The 25,666-nt window shown below is 36.1% G+C and overlaps 1 protein-coding gene across 1 annotated transcript in view; it reads right to left on the bottom strand.

The window, feature by feature from the left end:
- Nucleotides 1–24,504, bottom strand: part of Ptprr (protein tyrosine phosphatase receptor type R) — a 256,407-nt gene extending 231,903 nt beyond the window's left edge. Inside the window, exon 1 of the mRNA XM_048808281.1 lies at nt 24,057–24,504. Coding sequence (XP_048664238.1) covers nt 24,057–24,114 — 58 coding nt within the window. The 5' untranslated portion in view covers nt 24,115–24,504. The remainder of the gene's footprint in view (nt 1–24,056) is intronic.
- Nucleotides 24,505–25,666: the final 1,162 nt, after the last annotated feature.

Below are 25,666 nucleotides of genomic sequence, written 5' to 3'. Positions count from 1 at the left end.
ATCTATTGATTCAAACAAATGTTTATTCTGTTAGTCATTAATCGTGGGAAGAAAAAAATAATACATATGAATGAAAAAGAATATCATTAGATCAAATGACAATTAGGAATCACAAGATCTTCTGTGTCACATAATAAGCAGAGTGAACAGATCACAATGTAGTAAAGCCACATATATAGTACCTAGCAAACTTAGGTATTCCAGATTTTCCCTTGGCATGCCCAGGGCAACAAGGACTTCTGCAAATACTGTCCTTAGAAAATTACTTATCTCTTTTTACAAGATTTATTTCTGAATCCTTGTCATCTTATCTTCCCAAATCTCTCAGGGATCTGTAAGCCTTTTTGTTGCAAACTCAACTATTAACAAACCCAGTTTCAACAGCACTATCATTGTAGACATGGTTCTTACACTGTTGAACATTACACCTTCCTCTTTGCTACAAAAGCCTATTTCTGGGGTGAGAAACCCAAGTTTATCCAAGCATAAAATATGCCTTTCCCACAAGAAGGAATAAATTTTAAATGAAGAGTCTTAGAAAAGTTAAAGTAGTTAAAAATAGCATGTCCATTCTATTTCTCAACTCCAAGGCAACCACTTTGTTGTAGCTCTCCACAACAATAATGGACTCTATTTCTCAGAGAGGAGAGAGGAAATTGCCCACCTTTCAGAACTGTAGAAACTCATCTAGGACACTACAATATCATTTAGCAAATTACTTTCAGTTAAGACCTAAATGAAAGTTCATGTGCATTCTACATTTTAGCACCATTCTCTATTAATAAGATAATGATAAGAATAACAACACTGAGGTATCCTGTTCTGAATTTTATAAATTCATAAATATTTATAAAGTGTTCTTCATGACAGTTTCATTTTCAAATCATTTTTTATTTCATTCAAAAAAGCCAAATTTACAGTTATTTCAAGGCTGTCACTTTCTAACCATTATCTTTGATAAATTGTGGTAGCTTGGTGGCTTGGTTTAAAAATGTTATAGTATATTTGGCATGCTCAGAAGGGAAGACATGATGATTATTTCCCATTAGTGTATCAGAATCTACATGAAGTGTAATCGAGATTAGGATGATTTAAAGGCTATTGGTACCAGAAGATTATTCTCAAACTTACTTTTCTATCATAGAGAAAAGCACTTGTGCTAAGAAAATAGCCTATTTTATCTCCCTAAGTGAAAGTTGAGGCATATTGGTGAGACAGAATGTCTAAAAATGCTAAAAATATATGCTGGTCACATAAGACCTGATGGCGGGCAAAAGTTATAAAAACTGGCAATTCCTCTACTCTGGATTCACCAAAAATATTAAATAAAAAAGAAAGAATCAACTGAGATGATGAGAGAGAGCAGATTTCTGAGATATGGAGAAATAAATGAGGAACTGAGTAAATGGCATAATTATCTTCAATCTTTCTTTTTATGTATCAATCACAGCAGCCTTTTCAGAGACACTTTATTTAAATAGAATAGGTGAGTTCATGAAACACAGGTACCTTGTGCTAAAATTGGCCTGCAAGGAAAGAGAAAAATTCTAATTTGAAGTGCAGATTAAACATAATTAAGATTTCTCAGGCTTAGCCAGTCACAGTGGCTCATGCCTGTGATCCCAGTGTCTCAGCAGGCTGAGGCAGGAGAATCATGAGTTCAAAGCCAGCCTCAGTAATTAATGAGGCTCTGCCTCAAGATAAATAATATAAAAGGCCTAGAGATGTGACGCGTAGTCAAGCACCACTGGGTTCAATCCTTGGTATCAAAAAAAAAAAAAAAATTCCCCCAGACTTATCTAGTTGTCTGTATGAAGGGGCTCAGTTAGTCCAGCTTGTCCTTAACTAATGAGTACCAATTGGAAGTATAATGTTAGGTATCTTACCACAGTCATTAGGTATGACAAAAAAGTTGAAAGTGTTGTCTTTAGAACTCCTTTCACCATAAACACCTGAGATATGAAGATATAGTTTCCTAGACCCTAACTTAGAATTACTATAGCATAATATAATACATGTAGCCTAAGAAACTGAATTATAATAGAATTATTCTCATACTCTAACTCTGAAGTTTGTGGATCACTGAGCTAGTGTCTGGAATAGGTTTGTCTTTTCTATCCTCAAATGCTATCTCTGTCACCTCCTTCAACATTATAAATATGCTGAAGTAAACATTTTAGAAATGTTAAAAATAAGATACCTATTAAATAGCATCACGGAGATGTTGATCTAGAAGTTAGATAAATAAGTTTGTAGTGTATGATGACATAAAAAGAGAATGAGGAAAAAGAATGAAAGGAATGAAGAGGGACTGAAATAGGGAGGGAGAGGAATAGGGAAAGAGGGAGAAAGAAAGAGAAAGAGAAGGAGAGACAAAGACTTGTGAGTTATCAACTGCAGAGAAAATTTAAAGCCAAGGGGCTGTTGAAAGAGAAAAGGACATAGGACAGAGTACTGCAGAATTTCAATAGAGTCAGGGATGGGATGAAAAGGAGCCTGTAAAGATAACTGAGTAAGAAATGGTAGTAGAGAAGAGGAAAATCAGAAAAGGTTGGTTTATGGAAGCTTAAAAAAGAAAAGTTTTAGAATTTAGGTATTATAGAGTCTTAGAAAAACCAAACAATCACTTTCATAGCAACATCTCTAGAAACTAGAATAAAAACGGAACTTCTGTGTGTTTCTGTGGAAGACAAGTTCCATTAAAGACACATTCATAAACTGAAAATAATTAAAAGAACTTTAAGAGACTATTGCTATGAGAGACAGTCAGAAGATGGAAGAAGATTTTCACTCAAGAAAGAATACAAAGAGTAAAAACAAGAGGACTTTAAAAGAAATTGATTTCAAATGTCCAGAGAGATAAACGAAGAAAATAAGAATGAGGAACCTAAGGAAAATAAAATAGGTATGTTTTAATCCAAGTGGAAACTATAGAAATGAAAATATACTTTTCATTCATATTTCTTGGGGAATCTCAAAGTACAACTTAAACAGTAGACCAGATACCACTGAACGGTGAATTCGTAAATTAGAATTTTTTAGGTACTCATTTAGAAAGGAGTGTTTAGAAATTAAAAGATGAAAATATAAAAAGAAGGCAAGAGATTGTGGTAGATTGATTTATAGGATGGCACTCTGTGATCCACAATTACTGATATTCACACTATTTTAATCCCTTCCTTTTAAGAATGGGCTTGATCTTGCAACCAACAGATATGGCCAAGGTGATGGAATAATATTTCTGTGATTAAGTTTAAAAATATATAATTTTTGTGCTGTTAGAAGACTGTCTTGATAATGCAAGCTTCCATGTTGAAGGGGTTCATATGAAGGAGGAGGCCTCTGGCCAAAAGCCAGTGAGGAACTAAGGCCTCAGTTCAACAACTCTTTTGTAACTAGATCTGCCAATGATCACATAAATAAACTCAGTGGCAAATCTTTTCCATGGTGTCTTCCTCTCGATTGTCCTGGCCAAGACCTTAACTTAAGTTTTGTGGGACATTTTGAAGCAGAAGACCTAATAGAGCCATGCTCAGATATATAACTCACAGAAACATAGATAATAAATATGTGATCTGTATTTCTGGGTAGTTTGTCATGCAGCAACAAAAGAGTGAGGCAAAGATTGAGAGATATTGAGGATAATATGAGAAGTTCCAAAATACCTTTCATAACACTTAAAAGACAAAACATTAGAGAAATGAGACATTTTATAAGATATAATGAGGATTATGACAAGATAAAATTTATTTTTCTGAAAGATTACCATGATTATCCAAGAAAACAGTTTGGAAGGAAACAATAAAGGTATCAACTTGGGTGATAGCATAAGAGTCAAGACCAGATAGTAATAGAGGTATGGAGAAGAGATGAGTTCCAGAATTATTAAGAAATGGAATTGATCCTCCCTCCACCAAAACACAAAACAAAATCAATTAAGTGATTGAGTTTATGTTGTGGGAAAGATCTGGCAGTGGAGATTTAAGAGTAACTCTAAGCTGGCACAGTGGCACATGTCTGTAATCCCAGTGGCTCAGGAACCTGAGACAGAAGGATCACAAGTTCAATACGAAGAGCAAAAACAAGAGGGCTTTAAAATAACTCGATTTTAAATGTCCAGAAAGATAAAGGAAGAAAATAAGAATGAGGAACCTAAGGAAAATAAAATAGATATGTTTAATCCAAGTGCCTCAGCAACTTAGCGAGGCACTAAGCAACTCAGTAAGACCTGGTCTCTAAATAAAATACAAAATAGGGCTGGGGATGTGGCTCAGTGGTTGAGTGCCCCTGAGTTCAATTCCTGGTACCCCCCACCACCAAAAAAAGAAAAAAGAGGAGAGAGAGTACCTCTATTTCTATTGGGCAAAGAAATATATGAAGGTACCTTTCATTTAGGTACAGAACTGTGAGTTTGTGGTGCTTACACTATAGAGAAGCAGAAATGTCTGAAGAACAATTATAATTATGTGTAACTCAGGAGAAAGCTCTGGACTAAAAATACATACTTCGAAACCATAAGCATATAGATGGAAAAATGAATGTGTGATTGCCTAGGGAGACTTGATGAGTGAGAAGAACCGAGAGTATAATTGAGATCCAGAGAAGCCCATATTTAAGGAACAATCATAGGAAGAGGATGAAGAACCAGAGATTGTGGAAGTACTGAAGGCATGGGAAGAATATAATAAGGAGTCTAATCAGCAGCATCCAGTGTTACGGAGAGTCTGAGAGCTCAAGCAAAATAACCATGAACATTGACCTAAAATTCATGAATGGATAATTGAACCTTAGTGAGACTTGGCAACCTGTTTCAAAATAATAATAATAATAATAATAAGAAGAAGAAGAAGAAGAAGAAGAAGAAGAAGAAGAAGAAGCTGGGGAGGTGGCTCAGTGGTAGGTATCCCTGGGTTCAATCCCTAGTACCAAAAATAAAGAGTCATGGAAGAGTCCATATTTAATGGAGCAAACACACTTGGCCTGCTTACAATGAACAGAACTAAAAAAAAAACTTGGACAAAAATGCATAAAACAGCCATTTGAGGAGAAAGGAAAGGAAAATAGTACCAAGGGGGAACTAGAGGTTGAGGAGGGACAGAATACAAAGTTTCACAGCACCAGCAGGAAATTTTCCATCTACATGTCCCCATCTACCTCTGGTATTCTCTAGAAAACTCATAGTAGACACCAGGGTACAGACAAAGAAAACTTCAGAAGAAATGTTCTATCTCTAGAAAAAACATTCCCCCCCCCCCCAAAAAAAAGGGTATTCATGATACTAAGAGATTACATCAATCTTTCCCATCTTCCAGCTCTTTTCTCCATTTTCCATGCTCCACCTCAATTAAGAGGCTCCTCACAGAGTCATTCCTTGCTGAAAGATGAAAGGGCAGAGAGCATGGAGGTGGGGCGCAAACTTACTTACAAACATACTCTTGAGATAGCCAAACCACTCCTGAGATAATGGCATCAATCCATCCAGGAGGGTAAAAGCCTTCATGACATCTTAAAGGCCCTGTCTCTCAACACTGTTCATTGGGGTTTAAGTTTCCAACACAAGAATCTTGGGGGCACATTCAAACCATAGTAGAGGCTAATATCCAGAATATATAAGGAGCTCACACAACTCAATAGCAAGAAAACAACCTGATTAAAACACGGGCAAAACACCTAAACAGACATTTTTGTAAAGAAGGCATATAGGTACATGAGAACCCACTCCACATCACTAATCATTGGAGGAATGCAAATTAAACCTATAATATCACTTTACACCTAAAAGCCACAAGAGAAAGGAGTCAGATTACATATAGGGGAAAACCAATTAGGATAATGACAGATTTTCAACACAGACCCTGAAAGCTAGAAGATCCTGAAACAACATATATCAAGCTCTGAAAGATAATAGATGCCAACCAAGAATCTTGTATCCAGTAAAATTAAGCTTTAGATTTGAAGATGAAATAAAAACTGTACACAATAAACAAAAGTTAAAAGAATTTATAGCTAGAAAACTGGCACTACAAAACATCCATGGAAAAATATTTAATGAAGAGGAAATGAAAAACAATAATGAAAATCAGCAGAGGGAGGTAGTACACTAAAACAACAACAACAACAGCAACAAAAACAAAAACTAATCAAAGAGGAAAACCAAGTCAAGTTAAATAACAAAAATAAACAAATATGGCTGGAAATACAAACCATGTCTCAATAGTAACCTTAAATGTTAATGGCTTAAATTTACCAATCAAAAGACATAGGCTAGCAGATTGGATTAAAAAAATATGCTGCCAACAATATGCTGGCTCCAGGAGATTCATAGGAATTGATAGGAAAAGACATACACAGGCTGAAGGTGAAAGGTTGGGAAAAATCATACCACTTACATGGACTGTGGAAGCAAGCAGGAGTTTCCATATTCATATCAAATAAAGTAGGCTTTAAGCAAAAGTTAATCAGAAGGGATAAAGATGGACATACTGCTCAAAGGAACCATACAAGATATAACAATCATAAATATATATGCCCCAAACAATGGCGCAGCTCTATTCATCAAAAAAACTCTTCTCAAGTTTTGGAATGTCTGTTATAAAAAAGTTGATAGATAGCAAGTGTTGGTGAGGGTGTTAAAAGGGGGAATACTTGTGCATTGTTGGTGAGAATGTAATTATTATAGCCATAAGGTGAAACAGGATGGAGTTTCCTCAGAAAAACAAAATATAGAACAATCATGTGATTCAGCAAACCCATGTCTGAGAATATATCCAAAGTATTTGAAATCAGTATGTTGAAGAGATATCTTCAGTTTCAGATAGATAGGACTATTTGAAAGTTTCAGATATATGGGACTGAGTTTTGAGATCTATTGCATATCAGGGTGTTATTGTTAATAATAATGTGTATTTCAGAATAACTCAAAGAGTACATTTCAAATCAACAGAAAAAATGATAAGTAAGGAGATGGATATGTAAATTAGTTTTATTTAATCATCCACATTGTACTGATTTATCAAAACATAACATTGCACATCATAAATGTATGTAATTATGGTCTGTCAATTAAATGCATATAGTTTGTCAAATAAATGTATACAATTATGATTTGTTCCATCTAAAAATTAAAAAATAAATCCAGAGAAATTATTACCATTTGATGTTTATATATATATGGAAAAGCAATAGTGAAATTACAGTTTTTTCAAAAATATATTTAAACAAAAATCTATATTGAAAATATTTGATGTATATATACAACAAAACCAACATTCACCTAAAATTCACATATATAATCATAACTCAAAAGAGATCATAGATCCAGAAGTATAATGAACAACCTAAAAGAAAATACAGACAATTCTATTATCTAAGGTTAGGCAAAGAGTTCTTAGATCTGACACCAAGTTCACAATATACATAAGAAAATAATTGATAAATTTGGCAGCATTAAAGTAACAAGTTAAAAAATTGCTCTGGGAATGACACTGTTAAGAAAGTAAAAAGTCTGGCTTTAAGGTGGGAGAAAAATAATTGCAAATTATATATCCCACAAAGGACTGGTAACCAGGATATATATATATAAAACTCAAAGTCAGCAAACAAGCCAGTTTAAAAACGTGCTAATGACTTCTAGACAGATACTTCTAGAGAATACATGGATGGCAAAAAAGCAAATGAAAATATGTCCAACCTTAGTAGTGGTTGGGGAAATATATTAAAACCATGACATGGATTTCATTTTAGTTAACTCAAATGAAAAGTACTAACAATACTCAGTACTGGAAATGATCTGGAACAAATGAGGTCTGAAACCTTACTGGTGGGAATGCAAAATAGCAAAGGTACTCTAGAAAATAGTTTGATGATTTCTTAAGTTAAACACATTTTTACCATATGACCCAGCAAACCCATTTCTGCATACTGACCCTATAGAAATAAAACTTTCACTCACACAAAAATCTGCAAAAAATTTTTATAGCAATTCTATTCATAATTTCTCCCAAATGGGAATAATCCAAATTCCCTTCTAGGGGTTAATGGGTAAATAAAATATAATACATTTATCCTATGGAATAAGATCCCTTATCCAAGAGACTTGGATGAATCTGAAAAGCATTAGGCTGATTGAAAGGAGACAGTTTCCAAAACTAACTGTATTTTCCATTTATATATCATTCTCAAAAAGATTTTTTAAAAACTAGTGATAAAAGGCCAATGGTTATTGGAGTTTAGGGTCTGGGGAAGGAGAGAGAGAGCATAAAGAAATTTTGGGGAGTGCTGGAACTATTGTGTATCTTTACTGGGTGGTGGTTGCAAGAGTCTATATGTGTGTTAAAATTCCTGGAACTATCCACCAAAAAAGTCCATAGTTATATTAAGTTTTGTAAGCTGCCTTTTTTTTCTCAAAACTATATCAAAATAATCTTTTCTCCTCACTCAATATAAGTCTTTATCACTGAGAAAATCATTGATGAAATTATAAACAATAGCTTCAGTATGTGGGGAGGGAGAAAAGCTAGATTTAATTGGATTGAGGAATGAGAGATAAAGTTAAAAAAAAAACAAGTGGACAAATCTTTTAAGTTTGGATGTAATAAGAGAGTAACAATATTGTCAGGAATAAGGGGTTTGGGGACTTGCCTTTGTTTTTGTTTGTTTCAAGATAGGAGAAATTTTAGGACACTTAATCTCTAAGGTAAAGGAGCTAGTCCAGGAGGGGTTATTAAAGATATAGAAACAGGTGGAATAAGCAGTAGTTTAAGCTTTCTGGAAGACAGGAAGAGATATACTCCAAAGCAGAGAGATGAGTTTTGGATTGGAATAAGGTATTTCTTTCATTGTAAAGTGTGTCAGGGATAGAGGAGAGTAGGGATGTTAATAAATTTGGTGGTAGAAGTTACCTTCTGATGGTTTCTAGTTTGTAGAAAAGGGGATGAAATTATCTTACAAGAAAGAGGGGAAAGTAGAGATTTCAGAAGGATAGAGAGGAATTGAAAGGGTTCTTGGAAAGCATCAGGAAGTGAATTTAAGATGTGTGGTAGGACTCTTTATCTGACTGAGTGTTCAGTAACAGTTTTCCCAATCTGTGAAGGACAGGAGTGTCTCTCACAGATTGAGAGTAAATGGCTCCTCAAAGATAACTCATCTGCATTTAAACTAAGAGTACTTTTTAATCATAGGAGCAACATTTACATGAGAATAACCAGTGAATTTTTATGGTCATAAAATTACACAACTGAAACTTTATTCTGGATATGACTCTAATAACCTCTCTGAAGAGATATTTAAGAAAGAAAAAAAGACATGTATAAAATTACACTGTTAAGTACATTATGATTCATTATTTCAAATTCAATGGTGGTTATTTCTAGAAGCACAAGTTAGAATGGCCTTATATACACCCTCTCAGCATAAGTCCTTGCACTGCAGGCTTTAAATCAATGTCACTAACTATAAAAGGAACAAAAGCATCAATCAGTGGTGTCTAAAGATTTTTGAAAAAGTGAGCATTCAAAAGAAGTCAATTTTGTTGTTTGATCATCTTTTTTAAAGCATTGCTAACACTCTCTTTTCCAGAAAGGAGAGAGAAATGGAAAATATTGGAGGCTTCCCTTGAGAATTTCTGCATAAGAAATTGCTCCAGTTTTATCTGTAAATATCTTTCAGGAAGATTAAAAACAATGAGTACCAATGAAAGCTTTATGTGGGGAAAAATGCTTATATTTATTGATAGTATTTAGAAAGGACAAAACTCTTTTTTTAATAAGAGAAAAAAATTAAGTGTTAAGGAACATAGATTCGAATTTAATACTCTCAATTCCCTTCTTCCCATCTGTGTGAACTTGTGCAGGTCTACTTATTCAAATGAATCTGAGTTTTCTCATCAGAAAATTAGTGTAAAATAAAAGCCTCAATCTAATTCGGCAGATTTTGCATGGTCTTGATTTTTTATGGAGATAAATTTTTCCACAAATACAATAAAAAGGGCCTTTGAGAATCCCAGAAGCAGGGATTTCAGGGGTGATATCTTTTGATGTAAAAAGGCTACTATTAAAACTATTTTCTACTTGTTTCTTAATTATATTGGTAATGGTAACCCAAGAGGTCACCAAAATATTAATCTCCAGTTAAAAATACACACAATAATAACACTGAAGCCTCTTGAAACCCTATAGTCTTCCCATAATATGGCAAGTCAAGGCTTATTAGGAAAACCTCCCAAAGCATAACATTTGCTTACTCCTATAACCTTAGTGGAAATTACACCAATACTTTGAAAGACTACATTACGGCTATGTATACTTATAAAATCAGCTTAACAGAATTCAGTTTGCATGTCTTAGTTATATTTTAACAGCATATGTATATCTATAATGGTATGTGCACACATTTGTTTTATATCTTGACATCAAATAAACAAAATAATGAAAATATTCATCCTTAAGCCAGCTATTTTGTCATAAAGATTAAACAATAAAGCAGGATGTCTATAAGATGATAAGATTGCATTTATCAAAATTGTAAGCTCCCAAAGGCCCCCAAAGAGACTTGAATATACTCATAATTGAAAGAATACATCTTTCCAGGCCTGGTTTTCTTGAGATCCAGTCTACAGGCTCTGATCACTGTGCTGTGAAAACATAAGCTCACCAGGAAGTGCTGTGGCATCCTTTTCTTCCCTTCCCCTCCTGCTTGGCTGGTGTGCTCCCCCACCCAACTCCCACTCTCTCTTTCCTTTTTTTCCTCTTCTTTATGGGTACTGGGGGTTGAACCCAGGGCCTTGTTCATGCTAGACAAGTGATCTACCACTGAGCTACATCCCCAGCCCTGTGATATTCATTAATACAAAACGCTCTACATATTTGACCAGTGATATGTCCAATATATCTACAGTAAAAAATAAAGAAGCCAGCAGCAAAATAATTAGTCTATGTTCATAGAGCCATTTCTATTATCCTGTATTTTTTTTTTTGGAGAGGATCTGAAACCTATAAGAATAAGAAATTGTTTTAATTAAGGTACCTTGTAAAGTTTTTTTGTTTTGTTTTGTTTTCATGTTCTTTGATACAATAAACACTCCTTCATATTTCCTCAAAAATTCCATTGGAAGAAGCAGTTTCTACTCCCTCTCCCAGCCCAGGGCAAACACTCTGGATGGCCCTTACTTCCTGTTATCTCATCCAATGAAAGTTGATCTGTACAAATTCTATTTGGGAATCATGGAATTGACAGGCACTTCAGGGACAATCCATTGTGTGTTATGTGCTAAAATGGCAGTGGAAGGGTTTTATGTTCCCTGATTTTTGCCCAGTTTTAACAAAGTTATTTTTCATTTGATAAATATCTATTACAGAGTGGGACATAATGCAATTAGAGCAGCACCCTTTGGGACAATGTGACTAGACATAAGTCATAAAGAAGGAATGGCCTCAGAGTCTGATGGCAGAAGTGGGATGTATGTCAGCACAGAGAGTAGTCAGAAGCCCACCCACACCCCTCTATTTTGGAAGAACTAAATCCAAGGGTGCTTGGAGGACAGGAATGAAGACACCTGTGTGCTAAATTCTATATAGCTGCTAAAAGAGGGCCTTCATCAAGAATAAAGATATGCCCTCTGGGGAAATGCAGAAGTATAGAAAGCTCATATGGCCAGAAAGCTGAAATATTGAAACTTAATGGGAATCATAGAAATTGTCCTGAGTAATGAAGTAGTATACTTGGAAAGTCTAATTTTTATATACTATTCATTATGTAAATAGATAAAATATAATTAGTTGTAAATAGTTATAGGGATTGAAAACTCTCTCCATTGTTCTCCAGATTTCTTGGAAAGTTGGCTCCAATTTCATGACCAAGTATCTGTTTTAAGAGTAATTCTCATAGCAAAATAAGAATTACATTAAACACAACAAACTAGACACTAGAATATATAAAAAATTAAAATATTGTCTTAACAATGATTCTACAGAGAATCAATGCCTATACATTAGGACGGAGTGAGGAAGGGAGTTCACAGTGACCTCTTGAGGTCCCACTCCTGCTCTCTTTTTTTTTGTGAGATTGGAGGGGCACTTGGTAGACTTTTCAGGCCAACACTTCTTTTCTACCCTGCCCTGGTTTCTTCATCCACTATTTAAAATTAATGACACTAGACTAAGGCACTGCTATCTAATGATTCTTTTGAAAACTGGAAGTTTAATGGGGAATGGGCAAATAATTAATAGCTATTTTTATGTGGAGTTGATCAGTGTAGTTGAGAAGAGATCTCTCCCACAATGGGAAGCAGAAGTTATATGCTTAATAGGGAATGAAGAGGAAAGAGTTGGATTCAGAGGCAGAATCTGAGAACACAGCTATGGAGGGAAAACTTTAAGACATTATGAGCAGGAAGGAATATTGCCAGCATTGAGAGCTGATGCTGTAGGGTGAGGGATGGGGGACCAGAGTACCTTTGTTTCAGGCACAGGGTAGACCTGAGCATTGGCTATATACCCACTAGCGATTCACAGCAGACTCAGGAATGTCAGATTCCCAGGTTTCATGTATGGGAACTCTCTGACTTCATGAAGTGCAAATCCTTCCCTGTCATATATATACCCAAGATACATGGACAATATCTTTAGACTGTAATATGCCGACCAGGATAGCACACAGTTATCAAGGCATACGTAGGCATGGAGGATCACTTTCCAGATCCCCAGCTTTCTCATACATTTTTCTCTAGAATGAATCTGCTTAATGATGAACCTATAATGTTGGTTCTTCTCCTTAAGTAAAGTGTCACTTTATGAAATAAAGGAATACCTCTCACTCAATCTGAACTGTCTCTTCCTGTCAGGGCATAAGAACCCCTCAAAGCCCCCAATCAAAGGGACAAAGCAAAGTGGGAAGGTAAGCAAAGTCTCTTTCAATCAGGCTCCCTCCATGCAAATCTGTGGTAGGATTTCCATTTTTAGAAATACGCATTTCTCTAAGAGTGAAGCTCAGCATCAGAAGTGGGGTGTACCCCGTTCTGTTGGGTGTTGAAACTTCAGATGGTCTGTGGAATGGGTGGCAGGAGTGATGCTGCTGCTTGTCCTCATATCCTGTCATAGCACTGAGACTGACAGATACTTTGCCAGAAGTGCCATCCCCATTGCAGTGCTTCTGGTGGAGAAAGGATGGTTTTCTTTGCCATACTTCAGGTGTTTTTTATCCAATGGTTTTCTTTTTTGTTTTGTTTTTAGATATACACGACAGTAGGGTGAATTTTGACATATTATACATACATGGAGTGCAACCAATTCCAATTAGGAGTCTATTTTTTCTCTGTTTCCTTCATTCCCCCTTGTCTAATGCAAATGAACTTCTATTCTACACTTCCCTACCCTCCCTTTTTGTGGGTTAGCATGAACATATCAGAGAGAACATTTGGCCTTTTTTTTGGGACTGGCTTATTTCACTTAGCATGATATTCTCCAGTTCCATTCATTTACGAGCAAATGCCATAATTTCATTCTTCTTTATGACTGAGTTATATTCCATTGTGTGTATATATACATATAGCACTTTTTTAAAATTTGTGCAAGAGTTGTGCAACCACTCCTATAATCAATTTTAGAGCATTTTCATTTTCATCTCTCAAAAAAGAAATTTCATAACCACTAGCAGTCAGTCTCCATTTCCTCTCCCCCACTCCCTACAACCAAGCCCCAGGCAATAATTTATATACTTTATGTCTCTGTATACTTGTCCATTCTGGACTTTAAAAAAAACCCTTCTATATACTGTAATTATATATCCTTTCACCAGCATCTCCTCCCTTCCCCTTCCCTGTGATTCCCTCAGCCTCTAGTAACCACCAGTCTACTATCTGCTTCTGTGAGATCTTTTTTTTTTTTTTGATTACACATATAAATGAGATCAAGCAGTTTGTACACTTAAGTTTTGAAAGGAGCATTTAGTCCCTTCAACACAAGCTTGTTAATTATGAGCATTTTAAAATTTATAAGACAAAACTTCTATTAATATTTTTTTACATGGAAGCAAACCAATTTGATTTTCATGGGAGGAATCTTCACAAAAGAAGGCTTTAGAATGATTTTTAAAATAGCCCAATATTCAAGTGTACTTTTGTGTATGTGGTTCTTTGCACCTTCTCATTTTTTTCTTTCCTTTTATTTCTCATTATTTTCTTTTTCACATTTGAGAGCTGAAATATGGGACCAATGGAAGTTTTCACATGCATTAGCAAGAGAAGTCTTATAACTACCAGTTATTGAATATATTCAGTGTTCCAGGATTCATGCTGTGGGACCTTACGCATTAGCTTTTTTAAATCCTCATACCACCTGGTGAGGTAGTTACTATAGTGTTAAAACTATTTTACAGAGAAAAAAAAAAGGGAGGCACAAAGAATTTAAATAGAAAATGGCAGATGATAGAATTCAAACCCAGGTAGTCAGATTTTAGAGCCTAAGTGTTTTTTTATTGTGCTACATGTGTTAAGGTCTATTTTTGCAGTTTTGGAAGCATGATCATGTCATTTCAAAACATACTTTCTATCCTAAAGGGTGAGATGATTCCTTATAAGAAAATCTGGGATATCATAGGGATTTAGGAAATATTCCTTTGTTTTCCCCTTCCTTTCTTATAAAGAAATGTATTTGTCTCTTTTCTATGAAATCTAATGTTTACCTTGAGGGGAGATCCTGTTCTTACATTTATATTTATATATATATATATATTTTTTTTCAATATATGCTCAAATTTAGAAGTTGTGAACAGCATTATAAAAATTTATAATTAAAGCACTCTTAATCTTAGGCATTTCCAATCAGAGGAAAGACAACTCTCAAAAGTAACTAGAGGACATCTGATGAGAAACCCTGATGCTTTGAAAATAAAGAGGTACCCAAGGATTTCAAGAGCCATGCCTAAGGAGACCAGGCTCATGACCAACCATGAGTAGCACGGTAGTGTGCTTTTTAACTATCATGGAATGTACAGAGGCACTGAAATCGTTGCCTGTGTCCTTGGACTTGTATAGAGAAGTAAAAGACTACAGTAATGTTTCCACAATTGAATTCTGAGTTTTCTGGTGGACTTCAGGTCTCCAAGTGAGCCAGACTGGATCTGTAAATAATCTAGACACATGAGATAAAATCAGCAGAGAGAAGAGATCTGGAAGATCAGGTGTGGCTAAGTAGCCTAGGTGCTAGGTAAGCATTTGAGTCTGTCTTTGGCCATCCCATATATGTGTTCTTCCCATCTCTAATCTTTCCTACTATTCCTTTACAATCAAACAGACATTCCAGTGTCTGTAGAAACATTGGCAGCCTTCCACTTAGACCTGGAGCCCAGTGGTCTAGAAATTCCATGGGCTATGAATGATAAACAGGAGAGTGTCTGTTGGTCAGTAGAGAAAAAAGATTGCCAGAGCAGCAGACAACAGAGGGGAGGCCCATAAAGCTATTAGCAAAAGCCCTGGCCACCTGCCTGAACTTCTCACCCTTTGTGGATCCCCCTAGAGGGACCAACTAGGGAGATGGTGTCTAGCACAAATATGGGCTTACATAATAAATAAGGAAATTCAGTAGGAACTAGATATTTCTGATTTGTGGTATTAATATACCACAAATATGTACATGCTACATATTGCAGTTCATCATCAGGAAACCCCAAGAGAAATGTGTAATCAGAATTCATTTAAATAGGGGCTTCCTGAAAACAAAATGTTGGGCCCATGGTTAGATGGAACTTTAGGTAAGGCATTGAGAGAAATATCTGGGGGATAGGTAGATGTTTTAGAGCTTCACAAGCCACTACAAACCTGCACATGTAGCCAGGCGCAGGCCTACAGCAGATGAAAACTATGCAGATAAGGCCCAATTAAGAACAGCTGGAATCCAGTATCTATCATATGTGCAGCTCAAACACAAAAAGAATGAGAAAGTACTCCAAGATACCAGTTAACCATTTATCCTCCAACATCTCCTCCACATTATCTAACATTTATGTGATATTTATTAGGACAGGGAAAGTTTACATTCCTTATCCCATTTACCTCTTAACTACTAAAGTATTCAGCTGAAGGTTATCTAAAAAAATGGTATTTGCCACTTAATTCAATGCTCTTTTTACTTCTCTGTTTAAACTATTTCATTTTCTTCCAGGGACAACTGGATAAAAAGGAAGGAAGGACTTATTTTGAATCAAGAAGGCAAAATAAGTTGCTAAAAATTGAAAACCATGCCTTTATATTATTGGATCAGTGGTCTTTCAATCTGACTCAACACAATATTAGATTTGGCATTCTCCATACTGAGCATCTTTCCCAAGTAGGTAAAAGTCACCTACCTGGTGGTGAGAGCTGATTCTGCACGTAAGCATATTAATTAATTTCCTCTATAGTCTTCATCAAGAATTGGATCATTACTATGGTGAAATAGCCATAAAGTCTTGTTGTTTAGGTCAGTGAATCATTATGAGTGGCTTTTACTCTGTGCTCATTAAATACTCTGTCCCAAAGAACCAGTAGTTTTGGGCTGCTTAGGCCATTCTTCTAATTTAAATCAGAAAATGCTTTAAATCTGAACTAGGAGAGAAAAATCATGTTCCCACTGAACTTGGTATTTGCTTCAGTGCAACTAAACATATTGATCTAAGCTGTTGCTTAATGCAAACAATTAGTTTTGCTTTGTTGTTGGTTCATGCAGCTGCATTTTAAATGGATATCATCATCTTAATACATTGAAATCAAATGAGATTTGTTATGAAGAAAATCTAGCTAGTTATTATGAGTAAAAATGTTTACAATATAAATCTGCTAATTGTCTTTTTTTTTGCAAAAATCATTGCAATTATAGACACTTATAGTCACATTATATAGTATATAAGCATTAGGAAATTTGATCTTAAAATAATAATTTACCACTAAATCTTTCTTTTTTACAACTATTAAAATCCTTTATGTTGGGAAACATAAATGGCACTCTAAGTGTGTCAGTGTTTCTGAGTGCTTTGAAGATCTTTCAAAATCTCCTTCTAAAGGGAAAACTGGCTTTCTCTGTCTTTTGAATTTGACTTCAAAAATCAGCTTTTTAAAGATTTAATAATAAACTTACCATGAAATATAACAGCAATGTTATAGTTAATATGATGACAATGGATGAGTTTTTGATCTGTGATCTCATTTTCTTGGAAGAAATGGCATCTTATAATTCATAAAGCAATCTCTACTCTTCAGGTATAATTATATTCCCCACAAGAAAAATATGGGGGATCCAGAAACTTTATGGTTCTAGAAATACAGTTTACAGATAAAACGAGAGAAAGAGAAAGTGTATAATCATCCAAATACTCAGACATTTTTTGTGATCATTTGAGTTTTGTTTGAGGGAGCAAAAGACAGTTGGATTATTTTGGGTCTTGATTTATTGAAGCCAGTGGCTCACTCCTTCCTGATTTTGAAGATGAAATGGCTCATACACATCAAGATAGATGATAATCAATCAGTAATCAGGATTAGTCCTAGTTTATTGCTTAATGTGCAACTTTTATGCTATGTTGCTTATTAATGCCTTGATCTCTTTAAAACAAACAAACAATTAACCAAATTCCCATTGTAAAATGGTTCTAGAAAGTCATAGAAGAACATCTATTCATCTAGGATGAGTTCAACACACAATTACACCACAAATAGCACCATGCTTATGGAACACAATCTTATAATGTATGTTCAAATGAAAGCTTTCCTGTCCCATCTCCATTGCTTTGTAATGAATAAATGTAAATTGGATTGAGGGTACAGTAGTAAAGTCAATGTTTCTCTTTATACTCACGGAGATGAGATGTAATCCATAATTTAATTTATTCATAGTTTATTTTTCCAAATATATCATGAATGTATTTATTTATTCATGAACAGTTATTGATGGCAAACTAGCTAACAAGGACAGTACTAATGAATAGGAGTACAGACATAAAGTTACAATTCTGTTATTGTTCTCAAAAAAAACAAAACCATAAATATACAGGTTAAGTACATTGATAGTAGATTATATCTGGCTTAAAAGAAAACTATTGGAAAGTTTCTTAAATGAGATGGGTAGCTTAGAAGGATTCTCAAAGTAGGGAAGGTCTGATTAAGATTTGAAGCTGGTCTAAGAGTTATATAGCAAAAGAAGCAGAGTGTGGTATTTAAGATAAATGAAACAGTACTAAAAAGGATACGAGACATAGCAAATAAAAATTATTTAGTATTAGGGCGGGGATTGTAGCTCATGATAAAGTGCTTGCCTAGCACGTGTGAGACACTAGGTTCAATCCTCAGTATCACATACAAATAAATAAGTGAAATACAGGTATTGTATCCATCTGTAACTAAAAAAATTTTTTTAAATTGGTATTAAACAATAGTAGTGTGTAATGGAGGACATGAGGAGAGGAATAAGAATGGAATTAGAAAGGCCTGATTAGGAAAGACTTTGTCACACTAATGTGTTTGGAATTTATTTTAAGGAAAAGAAAAAGGGTATAGCTGTATTAAAAAATTTATGAAGAGAGAATATGATTGGCTATATTTTTAGAGTTTTACCTCAGGAATTATTATGAAAGATGGGTTTGACAGGAGGTTATTATAAGATACTATAGGAGAAATAAGTACCTGTCCTAAGGCAGCGACATGGATGTAGAGAGTGGAGAAGGCTTGATGAGAAATAAGACCTTGGTGACCTTTTGGATGAAAGTAACAGTGGAAGGGTTTAGGGTGAGTTATTTTCAGGCTTCGGTGATTATGAGGGTATTCTGGTGTTATTCACAACAACAGGGAAGATAAAATTAAGAGCATCTGTGGTGTAAATGTTCTGAGTATGAACAGTTGGATATAAGATTCTTTTGGAATATCCAGTGATTCCTAGATAACTAAATATGTGACTGAAGTTCAGGAGAGAAATCTTAGAAGGAAGTATGGGTTTTGGAATCTTTGATATGTAGATCTGATTATAATTATCCAGGGAGATTATATATATAGGAAACAACAACAAAAGTAATCTCTAGAAAATGCCATCCTTTAAATAATATTCAGAGAAACACCTAAAATTACAAACTGAGAAATAGATGAAGCGATAATAGGGAAGCAAAGAAGTAAGTAGTAGCTATCCAAAGGAATCAAGTGAATTTTCAAAATTTGTAAAGAGATCAAATTAGATAAATGCTGTAAATATTCATTACTGTTGAAATACTCGTTTTCAACAACAGGATGATAGAATAAGGACTGGACTTGGTAGAGAAGTAGAAAAGAAACAAAGAGGAGAGGAGAAATATGGATAATGTACCCCATAATTCTTACCAGGTGCTAGGCAGGGGGTGATATCCAATATAACAAATAGACTCAAAGATACTAGAAAGATGTGATCTCTAATATACATTTTCCTATGCTTCTCAAGTGCCAAAGAAGCAGACAGGTTTGTCCCAGTGACTTTAACTTTCCGTTTGCAAATTAGCTGTATGAATCCTTTCACAGCACGTAGCTACTATGACAGATCCTATGACATCTGATGATCAGTTTGAAGTGCTCTGTCATTGAGTTGATCAGTAGTTTTGATCTCATGAAAGTCTGTCCTTGTTGTCCTTCAGTTAACAATGGTAGCAATCTACCAGAGATGTTATGTCCTCTGGGCAAGTGAGACTCCTATGGAGTACCATGAGTTTTGGACAAATGAATTCTATTCAAGTCCATTCTGGAAGTGGCTGAGTTGACTAAGAGCATTTTGCATGGTTGCCAAGAAGAAATTAAATGCAAAATGGAGAGACCAGAAATAGCACTGTATTCTCTATTTTTTTTCAACATATTCATTTACTCTTCAATAGGTTTATGCCGGGCACTGCCCCAAGTACTAGGCAAAGCAAGATCTCTAATAGATACAGCAAAAAGTAAAATAGACAAAAATTTGTGCCCTCAAACTTATATTTTCATGCAGAAAGAGAAAAACACAATAATAAAAACAGATAAGTAAAACATATTGTAAGGTAAGTGGCGAAAGACCTCTGGGAAAAAGTTAAGCAGGGAAGGAGAACCACAGTTCCTTTTGTGCATGTGTGTGGCAGGGGAGATGGAATATGAAATAGAAGAACAACTGAGGGCCCCACTAAAAAGAGAACATTTGAATAAAGACCTAAAATTGTTAAGGAAAAGCCATGAAGATAACTAAAGATTGTGTTTCAGTCAAAAAAAGAAAGAAAGAAAGTAAAACATATGAGATGGGTGAGTGCCTAGTACCTTCTAGGAATAGAAAACAAAAGGCCAATATGGTTGGAGAGAAATAAACCAGGAAAGTCATGTGAGATGACTATCTAAAAGGCAATGGCCATATAGAATCTAGCATATCTTTGGCCATTGTAAGTACTGTTGGAAGTGACTTTTGTACAGAAAAACTGATTATGGAGTTCTAAGAGACATCTTAAGATGAACTCTATTTTAAAGTCCATTCTGGAATTGGCTAAGTAGACTAGGAGTGTTTTGCAGAGACTAGTTGAACTGAATCCAACTAGTTACATTCCAATCTTTCTTTTGAGTGTGGTGCTTCAGTTCCTGGATTCTCTTAGCCCCACCATAGAATCTCTCCTTCCCGTGGCTACAGAAAGTCACTGAACATTTCTCTTAGATGAAGAGACAGCTCCAAGAGACACACTCAGGTCGACTTTGTTCCATTCAGATAAGACGACAGTAACGGAATTGGGAAATGTGAAATAATATTTCCCATGCTTAAGGAAAAAGTAATGGTTAAAATCAATTTCTTGATTTTTCTTACTAAAACATTCATTAAGAAAAAGTAAGTTTTCACAAGAGAAATTTTAAGATATCCCAAGAAATTCACTCCTTTGCAACTAAAACACTACCCTATCAGTCATATTCTCTCCTCAAAAAAAAATAAATTAAATAAATAAATAAATAAATAAATAAATAAATAAATAAATAAATAAGAGAAGAAACACTGAAGAACATAAGCTATCTGTGGATCTTCATTGAAATTATTTCTCTACCATCCCTGTTATTGAGGTAACTTAGTTGTCTTCTTGCATATTCCTGATGTGGTCTTTTTAACTGGAGTTTATATATCACAGTGGTTCTCAGAAGCAGTAAAGGATAAGGAAAGTCAAGTAAAAAGGATTTGACCCCTATCAACTCAATGGTGGCATCACCTATTAGAATTAGTGCATTATTTTATACAGTATACACTGGGTTTTCTTTCTGACTATGCAGTCAACTGGTACTTTACTATTCTGGATCTTAGCTTTCTTACCTGTAAAACAAGTAAATGGACATTAACCATAACTTGCTTGTTAAGGAGATCCATGAAAATACAGAGGCCAGATTCTCTAGGGAGCTCCACTCTCAGCAATTCCTTAAGGTTATCTTCACAGCAATGTCAATTACACAACATTGTAACCCAGTCCTTTGTATTCCCATAGATATTGCAACCAGATCACAGTACTTCTTCCTACTGAGTCAGCATCAAGATCAGAATTCTTTTACTTCCTCCTTCACAGTGTCACACCCACTGTAACTAAATAATTAGAACTCAAGTTAAAAAGAATTTGTTGCCTTATCATTTGGGGCATGGCTCTATCAGAGGAAATAGTCCCTAATAGAGCTTAAAAAGAACACTTACATCCTGCCAGCCATTTCCCCCCCACCCCATTCCTAAAGCATTCTAAAATGTCATCAGTTCTGCCAGAGTAAAATAATTGCTAGTAACCTGGGCGTAACCAGAATGAATCAATTAGATTTTTAGTCAAAAGGCCTGAATGTATGGAATTCATTTCCATTCTTTATGAAGTTCACCCCATCCTGAGATAACAGCCTCTGTCAAGGAAATAGACATTCAACAAGTAGAAAGTCAGTGACTCTTTAATCTTTGTAGTCTTACCCACTAATTTTCTTATTACCTAAATCTATGGGGGGTTAGATCAACAAATCTGTGGGGTTTTTTTTTTTTTGAGTTCTGATGAAACATCCTGACAATAGTATTAGATAACTGTGATGAATTTTAATCTGATGACAGCTTGTGACCCACAAATTACTGTTTAAAATTAAAATGCATCCAAAATGAAACTGGCAAGTAACTGCAATATTAAACTTGCAATCTGCTGTGCTAAAACACCTATCTAAAGCACAATAATAAATATGAATACAATTAATTTCTATACAGCATATTGAAACTGATATCTTTAAAAAAAACAGCCCTTAATTACATTGCCTTATTAAATTCAAATTGGTCAAATAATCTTATTCTTTTAATCTTTCTTTTTCCAAATTAAGAAATCAAAATAGAGATTGGTTGACATGGCTTTGGTAAAACACCCTTTGGCAGGGCTCCAAGTATAATCTAGGGCTACAGATTTCTAGGTTTCTCTTTTGATGAACAAAAGTTCTCTATTTCCTCACTCCAAATATTCATGTACAATAAATTGGAAATGTTTTCTACATGCGTAATCTTGTTTCTTAACTTATAAGTTATAATTACTTCAGGTATATTAAATGTAATTTTTAAAATTTGTTTATATGTTAGTTTCAAAAATAACTGCACTGATATTTTTGATCAGCTAATTCATTACTAAACTTGATAAAAATTGAGACTCTTGTATTAGTGTTATTGTTAAGTAATTGTTTTCATCCCATATTTCAACATTAAAGAATATATATGATAATGATAGACTTCATTACAGTTGTTTGCAAATAATTTAATAATTAAGTCATAGTTTTTTCTGATTTTCAAAAGATAAAAAACTTCACAATATAACATTGCAATTATAACAATTAACATGCATACTTAATTATAGCTTTAATGCTCCTATACATTACTTGTTCAAAAGATTCACAATACATTAAAATAGCTAGAATTAAAAAGTACTGTATTTTGCTCCCATTACTGTATACATAGAAAAAAATCCACTATTTTTAAGAGCTATCAAAAAGATTATAGTTTCACAGCCATTATATTTGGAACACAGTATACACTCAGTAAATGTTAGCTGGAGAAAAGACTGAATATGTGTGATTGGATGTGAAACATACTCAGGGAAAATGACTAGTCTTTGGTTGCTACAGGACTATGGCATGGACAACTGCTGTCGCAGTAGGGTTCCTAAAATCTCTCTGCCATATTTTATTTTGGCTCATGTGTATGTGTAAAAAATCATAAAGGATTCAGTCCAACTAGTCTCTGCACTACACAGAGGTGGTATGTATTCAGAAAACAAGGCATGCAGTGACATTGAATATAAAACTTCCATACTTCCTAAAGCTTGCTTCCATACTTGATATTGGTTATGATGTCTCATCTATTTATATTGGGGAGCAGTCTCGCTGTCACTATTGGCTAGACCTCATCAACCTGTCCCAGGGACAGTACCTTCCCTTGGGGTGGTCAGCTTTGAAACTGTGGTTGGGTTTTTATTGCCTGCCAGCGGACGCTGACCATGGTGCTGAAAGAGAAGAGAGGCTCCTATTTGAAACCTTTCCTTCCTCTTATTGGTTTAGAAAATTCGAGTGACAAGTGCAGGGGCCAAAGGAGCCTGGAGCAGCATCATTAATGTGAACCATGTATTTAGATCTTTGGGGCGGAGATGTGGTCCATCAGGTTACAGCCAGTGCATCCCTGTGAGCGCTTGCTAAACCAAGAGACCTTATGCATGTAGCCTCTGCAGTAGAAAAGGTTACATCCAGCAGGATGCCTGGTCTCCCTCCCGAAAAATTGGCAGTCAAGCGCATAGCCTAGAAGCAGAAGCAGGGAGTCTAGATGGAGAGAGGAAAGGGAAGCAAATCTGTATTCATATTTTAAAATGTTCACTATTATTCCTATAAGGTAAAGAGACATTATGAGCCGATTTTGGCTTGAGTTTTCAGCTTCAGTCTGCCAACAGGTGTATTTCCTCGCCCCTTGCCTGTCAGAAACTGTCTTGCTTTGCCTTTCTAAGGCTGTCTTTGCAAGGCAAGCTTTTCCTAGAGTCCTTAAGCATGTGCAGTTTCCATTTCATCCACAGCTCCAGCTCTACACCCGGAAACCCCTTACCTGCAGCGTGAAGATTAAGAAGCAGGCACAGCGCAGGGAAGCCAACTGCTCTCCGCATAGTGTTTGCATTGAGAGGTGGAGGAGAAACTCCGCCACGACCCCACTACGGGCAAAGTGCTATTATAAAGAGCCACCGCCAAGGGTCCTATGGTCTCCAGGATTTCTTCTCAGGGTCCTGGTCTGAGGTTTGCAGAGCGGTCTGTGGCGCCGGCAGAAACAAGCACCAGCTTCACCTCCCAAAGAGATGGGGAGAGGAAGAAGAGTAGGAGGTGGCAGCTGAGGGGGACCAGAGCGGGCCGGGGGCGAGTCGCTCAGAGGCGCCAAACGTTTGGCCTGCTGGAAGCCCCGCAGCCGCGGCGGTGACAGTCGTGTGGACTCCCGCGCCAGCCCAGAGGAGGCAGCGCAGCAGCCAGTGCAGAGCTAGCAGCAGCCCAGACGCGCCGCGGCTACTGAGCATGCCCAGCGCCGGCCCTCACGCGCCACGGGAGTTTCAAATTGAAATTCCACGCCTCCGGGTTTAGTGATGGCTGCGAAGGGGACAGTCCCCACCGCGGGGGGCCTCTTGAGGCAATAATTACGGACCCAGATTCCGTCCACTCCTGGAGTTGGGGTGAGATAGAGAGGGACTAGATGGGGGCATGGCCAGAGAACCAGAGGAGGGAGCCAAAGGAAGTGTCAAGCGTGCGACCCGCCCTACCCTATTCCTCTCCCAAATCTGGGTTTACACGTGGACTGAGTTTATTAGTGAGAATATGTGTTTGCAGATTTACCAGCTTCCCAGGACTCAATTACAGGAATATAGGCAAGCCTAGCATTCTGGGCTGCTCAGGGAGGGGTTCCCACAGGCAGTTGGCTTGGTGTGAGCAGTAACTGTATTTGCTGGGGGTGCCCTTTTCTTACCGAATAGCTAGCTACCCTGTTCGTTTCTCTGTTCCTTATCTCCAGTCCCACCCATCCATATATATATATATATATATATATATATATTTTATCTTGCTGTATACTCAAGTCCAAAGTCTATAACCATCACGACAGAAAGAAGTGAGGCCATACTTTTAGCTAGTGGAATATATTGTTTTAATCGAAGCAAAAGAAGGCACCTTTTGAGGTTTTGGAAGTGTTTATTTTTAGTCTCCGTTTTACTTTTTGAGGTGAAAGCTAACAGAACTATTTCCCTTAACTGGGTTCCTCAGATTCAGTTCTGTGTCTTAGGCATAACATAGGTGTTTTTACCTCCTCAACCCCCAAAAGTCTTTTGGGTGTGGAGATCATTGTTAGTCTAGTATTAATTAGTCTAGCCAGGAAGTCTCTCAACCAGACTCCTTTGCTGAAACCATCCCTGGACCACTGATTCTTCTTCTGTGTCTTCACCATGCTGCTGCCTCTTCCCAGATCGCCTCCACTTTTGCATCACCACCACCACACTGGAGCTTAGCAAGGCCTAACCTTGCTCTCACTTTTCCAGAAAGCCCTGGCGTAACTCCAGATTAGAGTGATCGTTCTATTTCACAGCACTTATTTAGCATTGTCATATGTTTTTCCTTCAGATAGTTCATTTATCTGCAGTATGCCTTGGTGTGTCTTACAACACAGCTGAAGGCTCTTGAAGA

This window comes from Marmota marmota, unplaced genomic scaffold (assembly GCF_001458135.2).
Source record: "Marmota marmota marmota unplaced genomic scaffold, marMar, whole genome shotgun sequence".
In the NCBI taxonomy this organism is placed as follows: Eukaryota; Metazoa; Chordata; class Mammalia; order Rodentia; family Sciuridae; genus Marmota; species Marmota marmota.
Note: the sequence above shows the minus strand (reverse complement) of the source record. Positions and strands in the feature narration are given on the sequence as shown.